The 16,403-nt window shown below is 36.5% G+C and overlaps 5 protein-coding genes across 7 annotated transcripts; 2 read left to right on the top strand and 3 right to left on the bottom strand.

Moving 5' to 3' along the window:
- Positions 1-15: 15 nt before the first annotated feature.
- LOC149403495 (F-box protein SKIP14-like) lies at positions 16-3,280 on the top strand. 2 transcript variants are annotated; one of them, XM_089609439.1, is made up of 3 exons: positions 16-1,798; positions 2,329-2,497; positions 2,528-3,280. In XM_089609439.1, exons 1-3 carry the CDS (start codon positions 929-931, stop codon positions 2,869-2,871), a joined length of 1,383 nt encoding a protein of 460 aa, XP_089465565.1. In that variant the 5' UTR covers positions 16-928; the 3' UTR covers positions 2,872-3,280. The 2 variants fall into 2 exon arrangements, with proteins under 2 accessions (XP_089465565.1, XP_089465564.1); XM_089609438.1 differs by having other exon boundaries at positions 17-1,798; positions 2,329-3,280.
- LOC149403496 (uncharacterized) lies at positions 3,252-4,155 on the bottom strand. Its single transcript, XM_089609440.1, has one exon. It carries the CDS (start codon positions 3,988-3,990, stop codon positions 3,799-3,801), a length of 192 nt encoding a protein of 63 aa, XP_089465566.1. The 5' UTR covers positions 3,991-4,155; the 3' UTR covers positions 3,252-3,798.
- A 532-nt stretch (positions 4,156-4,687) lies between these two features.
- On the bottom strand, positions 4,688-7,603 carry LOC149403497 (Restriction endonuclease, type II-like superfamily protein). Of its 2 annotated transcripts, none has more exons than XM_089608724.1 (3): positions 7,331-7,603; positions 6,091-6,656; positions 4,688-5,121 (listed from the first exon to the last, which is right to left on the bottom strand). In XM_089608724.1, exons 1-3 carry the CDS (start codon positions 7,431-7,433, stop codon positions 4,798-4,800), a joined length of 993 nt encoding a protein of 330 aa, XP_089464850.1. In that variant the 5' UTR covers positions 7,434-7,603; the 3' UTR covers positions 4,688-4,797. The 2 variants fall into 2 exon arrangements, with proteins under 2 accessions (XP_089464850.1, XP_089464849.1); XM_089608723.1 differs by having other exon boundaries at positions 6,091-6,659.
- Positions 7,604-9,845: 2,242 nt separating this feature from the next.
- On the top strand, positions 9,846-12,206 carry LOC149403498 (trihelix transcription factor GT-4-like). Its single transcript, XM_089609972.1, has 5 exons — positions 9,846-10,504; positions 10,596-10,637; positions 11,273-11,368; positions 11,456-11,692; positions 11,766-12,206. The coding sequence occupies exons 1-5, from the start codon at positions 10,024-10,026 to the stop codon at positions 11,966-11,968; spliced, it is 1,059 nt and encodes a 352-aa protein (XP_089466098.1). The 5' UTR covers positions 9,846-10,023; the 3' UTR covers positions 11,969-12,206.
- A 780-nt stretch (positions 12,207-12,986) lies between these two features.
- On the bottom strand, positions 12,987-14,610 carry MAD2 (DNA-binding HORMA family protein). The gene is made up of 7 exons (XM_089609384.1): positions 14,375-14,610; positions 14,249-14,264; positions 14,022-14,152; positions 13,817-13,937; positions 13,620-13,723; positions 13,402-13,523; positions 12,987-13,309 (listed from the first exon to the last, which is right to left on the bottom strand). Exons 1-7 carry the CDS (start codon positions 14,445-14,447, stop codon positions 13,253-13,255), a joined length of 624 nt encoding a protein of 207 aa, XP_089465510.1. The 5' UTR covers positions 14,448-14,610; the 3' UTR covers positions 12,987-13,252.
- Between the last annotated feature and the right edge of the window lie 1,793 nt (positions 14,611-16,403).

Raw genomic sequence — 16,403 nt, forward strand, 5'->3', positions numbered from 1 at the left:
TTTCGCACGCGGTTTTATTTGCTTCGTTACATTCTTATTTTATTTTCTCTCACACACTTCTCGTCGTTCCTCTTTTTTCCTCTCCCTTTCTTTTCTTTCTTTATTCCTCTCAACTCGATCGAACCTCTTCGACTCGAATTTCCACCGGGAAGAAGAAGAAGAATAAGAAGAAAATCCAATATTTTTTCCTCTCTCAAAACCCTAGATTGCCAGAATCGGAATTTCCAGTTTGAATCGGAAATCGCAATCTCTTTCTTGTATTGTACCTATCGCTTTTGTTTTCTGTTCTTCAATCTTCGGCGAGGATTCGATTTCGAGGGACTCGATTATGTTTAGGGTTGTCCGGTAATCAAATTTTCAATCTTTTGTTGTTTTCGATTTCGTTGTTCTTTCTTTGTGTATTGGTTATCGTTTGATCTGTTTTCTGTTAGAATTCGCGTTGTCGAAACCCTAGCTAGCTTATTATTTAGGCCATAAGAGAAAAAGAATTAAAAAAAAGAGAGAAAATTGAAGAAAATCGAGAGGTGAAAAAAAAATCCATTCTTTGATTCTTTATTGTATATATAAGATTGAATTAGGCTCTCAGGTTTCTAGGTTTTTAATTTCAGCTATTTTTAGGTCCTTCTTGAGAAAGAAACTCTGTGAAATTTTTGGTGCGTTGTTTTAGTTTGTCATCCGAAATTGAGGGTTTCATTGAAAGATCTTCAACACAATTTCCTTTTCCGTCTTGTTCATTCTACCACTACACAACCCTTTTGCCCTTTAGAGAGAGAGAGAAAGAGAGAGAGAGAGAGAGAGAGAGAGAGAGAGAGAGAGAGAGAGAGAGCTAGTGTATAGAAATTTTTGAGATTCCTGTTTGATCGATCCTCTGTAGAAGGAATCTGGTTTCTGAGCGTACATACAATACAATACCAACAACAATAAACCAATGGCGTTGAACTATTCTCACCGACCCATTTTTCCGCCGCGCCTCTCCGACGAGAATTTGGTGTCGCCGATCAGGTCCGCGAACGGGTACGGAATCTCCGAGCGCAACAACAGCAACAACAACACCACCGAAGATAATCCCTTCTCTGCTTTCGTCGGAGGCGACATAGACATATTCGAGACTCGGGACATAGTTGATCGCTTGCCTCCGGACCCGTTCGGGATGGCCGCCATAACGGGATGGCTCGGAGATCTCCAAGTCGACTACGGTGCTTACTGCTACGGATACGGATACAACGAAGTCGCTTCGACGAGCAGCGACAACAACAACAACAATAATAGCTACGATCTCATCAGCAACATTTTCCACAACGCCATGATGCTCCGTGGAAACATGGTGGTCCCGGTCGATCAACACCACGGGTTCGGCTGGGTCTCGGCGGAGACTCTCAACAACGACCCCGGATCATCGGGGCCTTCTGTGAATAGTAATAGTAATAGTAATAAGAATAGTAATATTAACCCGAGATGTGGAGACGAGGATTCTCCCATGGACGACAATGACGAAGACAAAGACGAAGGAGTTCCTCACGAAGCCGTGAGCTTTTCCCTGGCCCACCTGGGCGTACGGGACCTTCTAAACGCCGAGAGAGTGTGCAAATCTCTGCGCTCGGCGGTTCGGGAAGACTCTCTTCTGTGGACGAGCATCCACGTCGAGCGTCCGTTGAACGACAAGATCACCGACGATGTCCTCTTGGGATTGGCCGGCCGGGCCCGCGGAAATCTCCGGTCCCTGAGCCTCGTGGAGTGCCCTAGGATCACCGACGACGCTCTCAGACGAGTGCTCGAGAGTAATCTCAAGCTTACTGAGGTCAGTTTCGCTTTCTATTTACCAATTTTTTTTGAAGTATTGCTAATATGTCGGATTCGGTTTTTTATGTCCTAAGGTTGCAACTTTGGACATAAAAGGTCCAAAGCTTCGCTTTGTATTAAACACATTTTTGAAGTATTGCCAAAAGGTCGAATTCTGTTTTTATGCCCTAAAGTTTGCAACTTTGGACAAAAAAAAAAAAAAAAAAACCGAATTCCACCCTTTTGGCCATAAATCAGTGCACTTTCTTTGTAATTTTTGGGGTTGCACTTTCAGTTAGTTATGGCTTTCTTTTGAGCATGGAATTCGATTTATGTCCAAAAGTTCCATAAATTCTAAAAACTGCCCATTTTTACCAAATTACATAGTAGTAGAAAGCCCTAGACTTTATGCAACTTTGAACATAAAAACCGAATTTGACCTCTTAATATACCACACATATAACATGCAATCACTCAATCAGTTCACTTCTAGTTAGTGTTTTGGCATTCTTTTGAGCTTGTAGTACTTTTTGCATTCTCGTTGTGCAGTTAAGTGTTCCGGGATCGACGAGGATCAGCGTCGAGGGGCTTATAAGCAGCCTAAGGGCCGCGAAGTCGAAGGGCGCTCCGGGGCTGAAGCAGATACGGATCGGCGGGCTCTACGGCGTGACCGCCGAGCACTTCGAAGAGCTCAAGGAATTGCTCGACAAAACCGAGAGCCATAGTAACAGTAACAGCGGCGAGGAGGCTCGGACGAAGAAGCCTCACTTTTACGGGAGACACAGGCTTTATCTGCCGAGCGACGACGAGAGAGACATCGACGTTGAGCTTTGCCCTCGCTGCCACAACCTGAGGCTCGTCTACGACTGCCCGTTCGAAAACGCCGATCGTCACCATCGTCGTTATCGTCGCGATCACGATGGAGAGAGTTTTTGCAGGGCTTGCGCTCTGTGCGTGGCTCGGTGCGCCGCGTGTGGTCGGTGCATCGACGGAAACGAGTACGAGGAGACTTTTTGTCTCGAACTTCTTTGCTCAGTCTGCAGCGGCGGAGGCGGAGAAGGAAAGGAGATCGATGGTCAACCGAGTGAATAATAACCGGCAGAGAAGAAATAAAAAAAAAAGGAAGATACTTGCTTTGAAGAAACAAGGTGTTGGGCAAGGAAGGATTGGTGACAAAAAGTGGGGAATGAAGAGCTTTTTTCATTTATTTATTTTGTTGCCTGGATTGATGATCAATAAACAGTGTTATTATTATTATTTTATGTTAGTTTCCACTGTGATGAGAGGGATTAGACTCCCTCTAACTATGCATTTGACGTTTATTGTTCCAAGTGGTGACAATGGATTTTTTTTTTTTTTTTTTTTTTTTTTTTTTTTTTGCCTTTGGTCATTAGTTATGGCTTTGGCAGAAAAAAAAATGGCTGTAATAAATAACTAGCAGTGTAACTGTGGCCACAGTGGATGCGTGGTGGTATTTATTTATTATTATTATTATTATCTATTGGCTTGTGTTTTTTTTTCCTTTGGTGTTAAATGTTATGTTACTCAATTCAGGCTCTTCATTCATGGTTCCACCTGTAATGGTACAATGGTTTATATTTTGAATGGAAATTCACTGGAAAGTACAAATCACAAACCAGAAGTAATCCACTTTTCGTGGTCCTGAATTAATGGTGTCTAAAATAATTACATTTTTTTAAATTAATTTTTAAGCCCATTAAATCCTTTATGCTTACCTTGGTGCCAATTCACATGTTTTTTCTTGTTATTCATCATGAGAAAGTCTGCATTAGTAAATGACCTTGGAGAAGCTTGTGATACAAGAAAGAGAGTAATGGTGAACCAAGGGATTGACAATAGAAGCTTGTTGATATATCATCATTCAATGAATCTAATAAACAACATATATAATGAAAAAAAAAAAAAAACAGAGATCAAGCCAAATATGAAAGAAAAAAAAAAGATCATTGACCATCAAGTTCATTTACAATCTTCCGACATAAAAATGATCATTGACCATCACGGCCGTTGTCGTTTACATTTGCGGCGAAGATCTTTGAGCCATTTGAAGCTGAAGATCGACTTTTGAAACTTGAGTTTAGATCCGTATTTTTTCTTCTTCTTTTTTTTCTTGTCGTCGATCGGTGAAGCCGGTGGAAGAGGATCTGGATTCGAGTCCCATTGATCCGCCCAAGACATCCATGGATCCATAATCTCGCTTTCGCCTTTTTTTTTTTCTCTCTTCTCTCTATCTCTATCGCATCTCTTTTGCTCAGCTTAGAACAAAGAGATGCTACTTTTTTTTTCCTTTTTCGTTTTAATGTATGAATGTTTAAGGATTGGTCTTTTTCTTTTCTTTTCTTTGTAATTTGATTTGACTCTACGGAACAAAGTTTGGTAAAAGAAAGAAAGAGAAGAAAGAAAGAAAGAAAAAAAGAGTTGGTTAATTGGTTTCGTTGCATTACACCTATTTTGGTAAAACAAGAACAAGTCATTTTGCTTAGTTTAGCTCCGAAATCTTCTCAAACAATTTTTGGTTCTTAAATTGGTCTCTTCTTTTCTTCTCTTTTTATTTTCCCACGTCAAACAACATTGCTTTTGACCAATTCCACTGTCTCAAGAGCCACAGATTTAGCCATGCAGCCACGTGTCTCCTTGCAATTCGTCTGAAACTATAAAAGACATTCAAATCCCTTGCGTTTTTCATCACAATCCTCCTAAATCAGTTTTCTGTTTTATTCCAAAACTAACCAAATAAATTTTAAATTTATTTTTACTTGCAATCGAAGCTTGTCCGACCTAAAATCTAGCTTAAAATATGAGGGGAAAAAAAAAACACAAAAATGTCGATAAAGAACCTAAAACTGGAAGGAAAATCGGTTAATATTTAAATATTAAAACTCAGGGAGATATAAATGATAAATGAATGTAATGTAACTGTTTCTAACAATTCACAAAAAAAAAAAAAAAAAAAAAAACATTTTTTTTTATTTAGACACCGATCATCACGATTCATGGTCAGAAATACTCGACATGGCCAGCGATTTCGCGGCACAAGAGCTTAGCCTTTTCGGCTAGCTCGGCGCTCTTGAAAATGACAAGGCCAGTGAGCTTGTGGGTCGAGCCGGGCTGGTACGACGACCTTATGTCCTTCTCGTCCCTCCCGAGAGCGAAAGCCTCGCGGCCGGGGACCACGTGGTCCCACCAAAACTCCCTGAGAAGTCCGTGGATCAAGTCCCAGTAAGCTCGGTCACGGTTCACGCGGAAAACCGAGCTTCCGTTCGGAGTCCAACAATAGAGATCAAGCCATTCCCGGTCCATTACCTCCATTTGGCCCTGAACCTGAGGCACAGAAAATAAAAATAAAAATAAAAAAAGAAGCTCATTTTATTTAGGGGAAATTCCTACATATATACTGTAAAAACTACTATTATTCTGAAAAAAAAAATAAATAAATAAACATGCAAATATTCTAACTGTAGATAGAATTAAGAAAAAAAGAAAAAAAAAAGAAGAAGCTCATTTTCAGTTGAGTTTATGCTCATTCCAAGCAAGAAAACTGACTTCCAAAAGCTTCCACAAGTACAGGTTTTTTAATTGAAATTGTAAACTATTATTCTAAAAAAAGGGGGGGGGGGGGGGGGGGGGGGTCTAAAGTTTAAACTTTCAAGTATTCGGATAGACGTTAATTTATAGGATTTAACAAATTTCAATCCATATTTGGGTATTAACTTATGAAAAATCAGAATGTCAGATCATTTTTTTTTATATAGAAAATACCAAGGAATTAGACATGAATAATCCCATATATACCGGTTTTTTTTTTAAAGCTCATTCCAAAACTAATGAAATTGTAAACACCTATTATTCGGTAAAGAAAAAGTGTCTATATTTGAACTTACAAATATTCGATTTGTAGATAGACGTTAATTTATGGGATTACAAAAAATTCCAGTCGATATTTGGGTACTAACTTTGGAAAATACAGCGTGTCAGATTATAATTTTTTTTTTATTTAAGAAAATACCAAGGAATTAGGCATGAGTATCACTATCTTAGATTTATTTTTTCTCTATCTATTACCAAACTTGTCACAAAATCACATGTATTTATCACAAAATTTGCGGTTTTTAATGACAAACTTGTACGAAAATCCAGTATTTTGTGACAAGTTTGGGTTAAAAATCATCCAAAATAGTAATATCCATGTCCAATTCCCAAAATTATCAGGAGTGTACTATTTCTACTGATTCAGCTCTCTACTAAGGCATTACTAAATCTCTCTCTCTCTCTCTCTGAGATTGAGTTTACCTGAGGGACATAGTAGAACGGTATTTTAGACCACGGCAAGCCCTTCTCAGGCTTTCCTTTATTATACGGACACTTGACCTCGAGAATCCCGTCCCCGAGCTCGAAGCAGCTCAGCGTCCCGTCCGGTGAAGCCCCGAGCCAGCCGAGCCGCTCCTCCGCGTGGACCGCGAACCCCAGAGACCCGACCTCCCGACCCGTGATCGACTCGTACCGCCCGATCGCCGAGGCCTCGTTCGAGACCCCCCAGTCCATGGCCGAGTACTTTATCGGGTTCCGGCTCCGATCGTCGGAATCGTTGGCGTTCGGGTCGGGAGAGAAGACCTTTTCGCTCCACAGCTCGGGCCGCCGGTTTCCTTTCCAGAACCCGAGGGCTGTTCCGAACGTGCTTGTCGTTAGCTTGTCCCGTCGCAGAGCGAACCACTCCTCCGATCGCTGCGGAGCGTCCGATCGTGTTGGGATTGACGCTGCGATCGGGAATTGGGCGATCGACGGTGCGATGGTGAGCGTGGACGTTGTTCGAGAACGGGAGACTTTGATCCGAAGGACCGTTCTGCAAAACCCGCACTCTGCTTTGAATCAAGAGTTTAGCTCTTTTCAGCTAATATTTTTTAGTACTTTTTTTTTTCTTCTGTGCAATCTATGATTTTGAATTGTGGGGATAGATATGTGTGGCAGTTCAAGTAAGAAAGAGGGTTTTGTGTTACTAATTCTGAGGAGATATATAGCATTACAAATTACAGTCATTGATGATAGTTGAACATATATATATATATATATATATATATATATATATATATATATATATATATATATATAGCACTTTTATGGAACACTGGTGACACATGAGACACCCATATAATTTGGGAATTTCATTCCAATCCTATTTCAGTACTTTATTTTGCTCTTCCCTATTTTTTTTTTCTTGCTATTTACAGTCTATAATTTTGAATTCTGAGTCAATTTTGAGGGAATATTCCATATCATAGACAATAGTTGAAAACTATCACTGGTAAATAATGAAAAACTCGTAAAAGGTTGGGACTTTCATTTCAATCCTTTTTTTTTTTTTGTGTTTAATGGATAAAGGAATTAAGTTTGAATACTTCATATATTATTATTATCATTATTGCAAGAAGAGTGAATAAAAGTCAAGTAATTCCCTATGGAATTGGAGAATTTAAGTTTTATGCGAAAGGAATCGAGAAGCTAAGCATTTGAAAAGGCATTGAATTTGTAATACCTGAGCTAGACTTAGACGCGAAGGAAGGTCTAAGACCTCCATTGACGAGGCAAATCGAAGCTGTGGGGTGAGAGGAAGAACAAAGTCTCATCGCAAGCTTCATCGCAAGGAAGATATTAAATAATAAATCACTTTACTATTATTATTATGTATAACTTCATCGCATGTTCTCGACGATTTCAGAGGCAACTTCAATGGAGGTCAAACTGTAAAGAAATGGGATTTTAGGGTTTGTTTGTATCTGAGAGAGATTTCAGAGAGTTGAATTGAGACAGAATGTCGAGATTTTTTTGGTTCTTCTTTACAACTTCCTCAAAAACGCACGGTTCTCTTTGGTATGATTGTTGTCGTTTTTTGAAATGTCGTTTGATCTCTCACGCAAACGACAGAGCACCTTGTTTAATATGCATATTATTTGAAAAATAACCTCAACTGAATACTATAATGATATCTATACATATGATATCATAATATTTAAAAAAAAAAAATTGAAAAGGGCTTTCATAAATCAAGTGATTACGAATTTACGATCACCACATTTATTAAAAAAAAAAAAAAAAGATTCTCAAATATGATATATCACCACAACGTACGAAAAAGGAATATAAAGTGCTAATAATTATAAGATTCTTATCCGATACCGCCCATTTGAAAACACATATATCCACAGTTCGATGGATATTCTCAAGCAACAAAAAACAAAACCCTCATGTGGACTCAATCATCAAGTAAAATAATAAATAATTGTAAAAAAAAATTAATGGTCTCACAGTCACAAATAAACAAAACGATGCAACAAAAATAAACAATAAAACTTGATAATCAGCATTAGTTAGCACTAACAATCCAAAACTTTGAGAAAAGACGCCACCAAAAAATACACTTCGTAGCCAGTTGATTGACCAACCTCGTCGAAGATCGACAGATTTTAACATCGCCTAATTGTGTGCTCATTGAATCTAGAGCCACTCTAATTTCCACTAAATTTTATATTAAATTTAGTGTATATAAATAATTTCATACCAAATTTGATGTGAGACTATTCATCTACATCACATTTGTTGTTACACAATTTTTAATTAAAAATTAACTCCAATACAATTAATTTATTATGTTGACCTTAATTTAAATAATTTATATTAAAAATACATATCATCAATTAAAAACGAGAGTAAAGAAGATAACATTAATAAAATACATAATATTAATTAAGCACAATACATACCAAATAAAATACACACCAATTATATTAATAATTATACAAATACAATCTCAATAAAAATTAAACTTACGACAAGCGACATAATAGAAAAAACAAAATAAAAAAGCATGCATAATAAAATAAAAACACAAGTTACTTGAACAAAACTATCATTTATTATTTTTTTCATGCACTTGTTTTTTCCCTAATATATTTTAAGTATTTAATTTTATCTATGAGATGCAATAATTATGTAATCTTTATTCTATGATTGTTATCCCAATATGTTTGTTTTTAGTGTATTTTTTTAATATCAATTTTGTAGTATTAACATAACATTTAATAGTAATCTAAATTAATTTAATATTGTTGAGATAGAAAAATAATATAGTACTTAATAAGATTATTATTGATACAATAAATTAATAGAGAAGTTAATATTTAATTGATATGAAGTAGTATTGAAAAGTATGAAAAGAAAAAAAAAATCGTGTGAGATTTGGTGGTGTAGATTAAAGTTGAAAATCCAATATTTGTGTCTGTCTCCCAAGACCAAATGACGAATCATTGATGGATTACAGATTGCTACACGATTCGATCACTACACTCAATTATGTAGAGAAAGTTTTATTACATTCGAGAGAGAGAAGCCAATATAAAAAAAATATCACCTCCAAAGATATTTAATTGGGTGATACTACCGTTTTTATGTGAGGTCTTTCACACCTCACTCTTCACTAAGGCTAGATGTTCTACTTCTATCCTTTAAAGCTTTAAAATATTTTGTTTTATTTAACTTAAAATATCCAATCTAATTATTATACGCTATATATCTAAAGATGAATGAAAATGTCAGAAAAATTAAATCTCTTGCAATATTGTCAAATCGCTGCTAAATAATCGTTTACCTTCTATAGTTTTTTTCCGGAATAATATATATAGTAATATGAAAATTCAAATTTTATCATATAGTTATTTTTTGATAAATTGTAAGTTAATAATTACGAAATTTTATTAACAAAGTAAAATAGACATTAATTAATGATTGTCAATATTCTTTAATAATTATAAATAATCATCATACTCTAAAGATATAAATAAAATGCTAAAAACGATCAAACACATAATCATAACGACTATTTACTTAATTTTTTTTTTTAAATTAACTATTCAATAAATCTCTAAATTTTGTTTCTTGAATACTCAATTAATTGTTTTTTTTTTTCGAAAAAAAAAAAACAATGAAGTGTTAAGGAAAAAAACACTTGTCCTAAAATCCTAGTTATTACCAAAAATAAATAAATATTCTATCTTGTCTATTGTATCATCGTCTCCACTTCCACTCTCCGAAGAAACACTTAAAAACGGGATTGATTTCAGTTCTTCAAACCCAAACTCTTTTTCATCATGAAAAAAACCCTAACCCTAATCTCGATCCTCTTCTGAACTGAACTCAAAATCTCCTCATCCAAAAAACCTTCCCAAAGCTACCATGTATCTCTCATCGGAGAAGCCTCTCCCGATCGATTTCGACGAAGAAAACCGCGACTTGATGATCGACGCCGGCGAATCCATCTCCGACGAGGTCTCACTCTCCATCGCCGCCGCGACGACGGCGATGCCGAAGAAGCGCGCCGAGACGTGGGTCCAGGACGAGACCCAAACCCTGATCTCGCTCCGCCACGAGACGGACTCGCTGTTCAACACCTCGAAGTCGAACAAGCATCTCTGGGACCGGATTTCGGCGAAGATGTCCGACCGGGGATTCGACCGGTCTCCGACGATGTGTACGGACAAGTGGAGGAACTTGCTCAAGGAGTTCAAGAAGGCCAAGCATCACCACGGCCGATCGGCGACGGAGAAGATGGCGTACTATAAGGAGATCGGAGATATCCTCGGCCACCGGACTAAGACCTCTGATCAGTCGCCGGAGCCAGCGAAACTCGACTCATTTATACACTTCTCAGATAAAGGTCCGACCTTTCAGAGTCTGAGAGGATCTTTTTTTTTTTCATATAATTTATTGGAAAGACTAATTGAATTTTTTTTTTTTTTGTTGGGCAGGTGTTGTTGATGACACTAGTATTTCATTTGAACAAGTAGAAGGTAAGTTTTTTTTTTTTTTTTTTTTTCCTTTTCAAATTTGTCATTATGCTTGATCATAGGAGGTCAAAAAGGGATAACACACAAAGAAAATCAACAGATAAAGATGGGATTATAATAACACTGTGGATTGAAGATTAAGAAATCATTTGCTGAATGAATCATGTATTCTTTTTATGCGCTTCCGTAACGGTATTTTTGGCGGGTATTCTATACTAGGCTATTTTTTCCGAAGAAGAAACAAAAAAGGCGTAGTGTTCGAATCCCTATTATGCTCTCAATAGTCTTGCAGCGCGTTTCGCCGTTTCATTGCTCGGTTCATATAATGTATTATCACTCGGTCTCGGAAAAATCCAATAGCTAGAAGTTAAATGTGATTTTTTTTCTAGTTTTATTTATTTTCAAGCAACTTGCCAAAGGGAAACACTGAATCTTGAAAAGAATTTGTTAGATTTAGACGGGGCATTCTATACTAGTCCTTTTTCTCCAAAGAAGAAGAAAAAAAAGCCCTAAAATACGAATCCCTATTATGCTCAATAGCCTTGCAACTTGCCTCACGGTTCATGTATTATCACTCGCAGTCGGAAAAATTCAAGTGCTAAAAGTTACAAGTGATTTTTTTTTTTCGTTTTTTCAAGCAACTTGCCAAAGGGAAACACTGAATCTCGAAAGATGCGTTGACCGCGATCGAAACCCTCCTCTGTGGAATAGTTGGCGAGACACCCCCGGAAATTGTAGGTCTAATAAATTATCATCGCGCATTCGATCCTTGTCACGTGATTCAAAAATTCTGATTTCCGTTTTTTTTTTCGGGTTTTCAGGCGGCGGCGGGGACGGCCAATCGTATTGCGGGAGCGGGAGATTCATATCGGTGAAATGGGGCGATTACACAAGAAGAATCGGAATCGAAGGCACCGCCGAGTCAATCAAAGAGGCGATCAAGTCGGCCTTCAGGTTCAGAACGAGGCGAGCCTTTTGGCTCGAGGACGAAGAGCAGGTCGTGCAAAGCCTCGACAAGAACATGCCTTTGGGAAATTACACGCTTCACATCGACGAAGGTGTGAATAAAACATGTGTAGATCTATAGCTCAAATAGTGCTCGTTAATTTTTTTTTTTTTTTTTTTTTGCAGGGTTGATAATTAAAGTGTGCTTGTACGGCGAGTCGGAGCACATGGCAATGCACGCCGAGGAGAAGATTTTCTACACTGAAGAAGATTATCGAGATTTTCTGACTCGACAGGGATGGACTTGCCTCAGAGAGTTCGACGGCTACAATGCGTTTTGCAACATGGATGATCTCAGACCCGGCGCTATATACCGCGGAGCCGTTTGAGTTTTTTGTTTATAGGTCAAGAGAAAAAACTTCGCTGAACAATGCTACCAAGAATCCTGCGAATCATTTTGGTATATATAACCGATCATGATGTACTGTGAAAATATGTTTGTCATTCCATGTAAAGGATGTCCTTATCAGACTGGTACAATAAAAAATTTCCAGTCTATTATTTCGTTAATTAAAGGAATAAAGTGGAAAAATACAGAGTGCAATACAGTGTGATTGGAAAATTAGTCTTTTGTTGATTTTAATATTACTGTCGTTTCCTAATTCTTCTGTCGTTTCCTAATTCTTCTGTCGTTTGATCTTAATGTCGTTTAGAAGTATGTTGTCGTTTGACTATTTTGTCGTTTGCAGTTATGCGTTTCCAATTTTATTGTCGTTGACTATATTGTCTATTGCTACTGTCGTTTACAATAATATTGTCGTTTGAATTATGCTGTCGTCCAGTTATATTGTCGTTTGCAATTATATTGTCTTTTTATTTAGTCGTTTGATAAGAATGTCGTTCGCAATCATGCTGTCGTTCCAATTATATTGTCGTTTACAATTATAGTGCATATAGATTAAGACGTCGTTTGCAATCATGCTGCCGTTTCCAATTTTGTTGTCGTTTGAATTATGCTGTCGTTTCCAATTTTATTGTCGTTTTCAATTATAATGTCGTTTGTCATTATGCTGTACACATTGTCGTTTCCAATAAGCAAACGATAGCATAATTGGGAAACGGCAGAAATTTTTTAAAACGATAGCAAAATTTTAAAACGACAGAATAATTGGCAAACGACAGCCACAAATACAACACCAAACTACATACACAGGCAAGAAAAAGAAAACCACCGATTGAAATAACAGAAGACAACAAAGAAAACAACTTAAAACGACAATCGTCTTCCACGAATTATATATATTACCTGACATCACTGAGTGAATGGAAGATGGAATTATTGAGTTCAGCACGATTTTATTTCAGTAATCACAACACAGGAAAATGTAACTCAAAAGTGGACAAGTTATGAACAATTTCAAAGTGTTTTTCTTTCATTTCTAGCGGGAAAAAAGCGGATACAATTTCAAGACTCGCAACAAGTTTTCCCCGAAAACCATACTACGAGTCCTTTTCTCGTTCACGAACACAAAGTGTGAATAAAAGATTCACAAAAAAAAATAAAAAAATACCCGCGATCCCCACATAACAAAAACACGCGAAAAGTGAAACTCGAGAAGAAGCGAAAAACACAGAAAAATCGTGTGGCACTACTACAACTGGAAAAATTCCAATCACTCCTCGTCCCACTCGTCGTTCTTGTAAGACACTAGAGTGTTCACTTTATGAATCTGCATTAACCAAAAAAAAAGACAGAATTAGTCAAGGAATTTATTTTCCGCACCAAGTTAAAACTCTAACATCAAAAGAAAGGAAATCAGACCTTGGTATCGAAAGAGTGCAATTTAACCATTTGGGGATTTTCAATCAATTTGGGGTCACTTTCAATCCAAGTGAAAGGCACAGAAACATCGTTATCGGTATATGCCAGCACATCAAACACGCCTAATTACACAAGCGATACAAGACAATTAATAAAACAACAAATCAGACATATTCGATGAACACGATGATGATTTGTTTTTTGAAGGTCAGTCTTACAAGTTTCGTCGAGGCACGGCAAGTAAGTGATGCTCGAGGCAATCTGTCTCATGATTGCTTGAATCTCCCTCATTATTTCCTTGTCGCTCTTTTCCCTTGAAACACTGAAAAATCGAAATCGAAACCGAAACCAATCAAACCCAAATTCCCAAAAAAAAAATTAATTGAAATAGTTCAGATATGACCAAACAAATTACCCTTTCTCGACGACTTCACTATCAGTTTCGATGCTGAAATTCCATCTCTCGAGGACTTCATTTGTGGCCTTACTCATTAACACCAACACAACTCTCTGTAATTTTCCCGATTCAAGCCATTCTAGTATAACAAAAATTCAATTAAGATAATAAATTAGAAAAACCCTAAGCATTATCGGAGTAAATAAGAAAAACCCTAGCAAACCTGAAAGCTGTGCAGTTAGATTGGAGAGGAAAGATTTGACTCCCTCGTCTTCGGTGAGCAACATTGGAAGACCGTACTTCTTCACTTTCACGAAGCTCTCTTCTGGATATACTCCGCGATTGTAGAGAATACTGTAGAAATTTCCGATTTCAACATAAGAGTTTTCGAAACCCTAGATATAGAACATCCGCGAAGATTAAATATAAATTCAAATAAAATTCGCTTACCTATTCGCTGCATAGCCTGAAAAATTCGATTCGAACAAACCAGAAAGAACGGGAATCAGCGAATCTGAAAAACTGGATTTCGTTTCTCGCAAAAAATTTCAATACGAGAGAGAGTGAAGATCTTACCAAAGAACTCACTGACGATCGCGGCCGATCCTCGGAGGGTAATAATGTCTTTCGTTGCTGATTTGGAAGCCATTTTTGAGCGATTATAGAAATCTCTTTGAAGGTCGTTGCTGTTTGTTTAAACAAGATAAAGAGAAGGCTTTAAAAAGAAAGAGGATTTTTGTCAAACACCTGATGAGCGATTTGGGGGTTTTTTTTGAGGAATTTTTTTAATGACAGAAAGAGATTAAGTTGGGCAGAGTAACGGCTACTTGATATACTTGATTGTGGTTCGCTCTATCGAGGACGGCAAATCTAACGGTAACATTTTCAATTTGTGTACACGAGTGGGTTTTCAACGGTCTTGGCGCTATGCCACGTAGGAATAATCGAAGACAAATACTTGGCATGTTTTACATAATTTTTTTTTTTAAACTATGTTTTACATAAATATTAGTTTAGCAATGATGAACAATATCCCATTCTTAAAATAAATGAATAAATAAGAATAAAAAATGACTATATTCCTCTTGAAAATTACGGTTCAATATCTTTCTTATTTTTTTTGTGACAAAAATATCTATCCAAATTTATATTAGCTAGTTAACTAGTTATTTTTCTTTCAATGTCTTTCATAAACTTTGTTTAAAAGGCGTTGAATCAGATTATTTTTGTTTCTTATAAATAATTAGAGATTTATTTACCAAACCCTAATTTTTTATTTCGCGTACATGGGAGAGAGGCTGACGAGTAGAGTTCGTATCCGGTTGCTTAAGAATATCCTGACTTTTAAAACGCCTGGTCTGACGCGGGATCCAACAAAAGTGGAGTGCTATGCTCGCGACTCAGCAACGAGGTGTCCCAACAACGATGAGCACGGGGCTGTTGCTGAGCATGCTCTTTATCATCGGATTCTTCTTCAGCTCAATGCTGGTCGCCATCATTGAGAAGGTCGCCGGAAAAGACCACCCGTGGCTGGCTGACAACCTCAACAAGGGCAAGCTCTACAACTTCTACTGGCTGCTCGCCACCATCAAAGCCATATTTTACAAATCAATTTTTGTAAATAGTCAACCGATTCAAATACTGACTGCAAAAATCTTCGTAAAATATAAGTTAATAATTGTAAATAGTCGTTAATATACAATAATAAAAAATAATAACTATAGATAGTTATTAATATGCAATATATAAAATCGTCAAATTGTCTCCAAAACCGTTAAAAAAAAACTATTTGAAAAATCAAATAACCATAAATAAACATAATAACTTAATAATCAACTGATTCCTTAAATTATGAAAGAAAAAAAAAAAAGTCAACAAACAATGTAAATACTGATAATGTGTGTGATGGATTTTGTTTTCTTCCTTATCACAATTACTACTTAATACTCATATTGAAGTTCATTTAATTTTAAATTTGGAGAATTTTTTAGAGGGAATTTTGATAGAGTATTTCAGTCAATTTACGTGTGTAAATATTTGGTCATGACTAGTTATCAAAAATTTACTAAAAATTGGCTAAATGACAAACTAAAAATATAAATAAAGTTATATATTTAATAGATATATTTTATTTTGGAGATAAAAGGATGAATTTTTCTTTGAAAAATGTTTTTAGCTATAAAACCTTGACTTTTCTCGTGGATAATTTTTCTTGTGAAACGAAGTTATCTTTTCTCTCATTCTTCGATGATACCTTATGCTTATAGTATCGATTTTTTGTATAATATATTCTATTCACTCTTTATATCTAATTGGTCTTAAAAATTTAACTCCTGGTGTTGGCCGTTTATATTTTTCCCATTTAAATACTTGTATTGAAATATAAATTAGATAAAATATTGTGGTACTAAGCTGTGGGGACGCACGATTTGAAAGTCAAGAGGGCAAACATGATATAAAAAAAATATTCTAAATTTTGTGGAGGTGTAAGAAAAGAAAATGTTAAAAGGTGTGTATATATTTTAGAAGATTGGAATCGTATTAGGCAATAGAGTCTGTGACAAAACTATCACGCACAAATTGAGATATCCTCAATCTCACATAA

The sequence above is a fragment of the Urtica dioica genome, chromosome 3, assembly GCF_054948205.1.
Source record: "Urtica dioica subsp. dioica isolate 48M chromosome 3, U.dioica_male_clone48M_v1_H2, whole genome shotgun sequence".
Lineage (NCBI taxonomy): Eukaryota > Viridiplantae > Streptophyta > Magnoliopsida > Rosales > Urticaceae > Urtica > Urtica dioica.

Coding starts and splice junctions, on each gene's coding strand:
- LOC149403497 (XM_089608723.1), bottom strand. CDS start 7,433: ATGAAGCTTGCGATGAGACTTTGTTCTTCCTCTCACCCCACAGCTTCG. Junction 6,660..7,330: donor CGCGTCTAAGTCTAGCTCAG/GTATTACAAATT, acceptor CTTGATTCAAAG/CAGAGTGCGGGTTTTGCAGA. Junction 5,122..6,090: donor CGTTCTACTATGTCCCTCAG/GTAAACTCAATC, acceptor TCTGTGCCTCAG/GTTCAGGGCCAAATGGAGGT.
- LOC149403498 (XM_089609972.1), top strand. CDS start 10,024: ATGTATCTCTCATCGGAGAAGCCTCTCCCGATCGATTTCGACGAAGAA. Junction 10,505..10,595: donor TATACACTTCTCAGATAAAG/GTCCGACCTTTC, acceptor TTTGTTGGGCAG/GTGTTGTTGATGACACTAGT. Junction 11,693..11,765: donor CACGCTTCACATCGACGAAG/GTGTGAATAAAA, acceptor TTTTTTTTGCAG/GGTTGATAATTAAAGTGTGC.
- MAD2 (XM_089609384.1), bottom strand. CDS start 14,447: ATGGCTTCCAAATCAGCAACGAAAGACATTATTACCCTCCGAGGATCG. Junction 13,938..14,021: donor TCTAACTGCACAGCTTTCAG/GTTTGCTAGGGT, acceptor TTGTTATACTAG/AATGGCTTGAATCGGGAAAA. Junction 13,310..13,401: donor TGCACTCTTTCGATACCAAG/GTCTGATTTCCT, acceptor TGGTTAATGCAG/ATTCATAAAGTGAACACTCT.
- LOC149403495 (XM_089609438.1), top strand. CDS start 929: ATGGCGTTGAACTATTCTCACCGACCCATTTTTCCGCCGCGCCTCTCC. Junction 1,799..2,328: donor GTAATCTCAAGCTTACTGAG/GTCAGTTTCGCT, acceptor CTCGTTGTGCAG/TTAAGTGTTCCGGGATCGAC.
- LOC149403496 (XM_089609440.1), bottom strand. CDS start 3,990: ATGGATCCATGGATGTCTTGGGCGGATCAATGGGACTCGAATCCAGAT.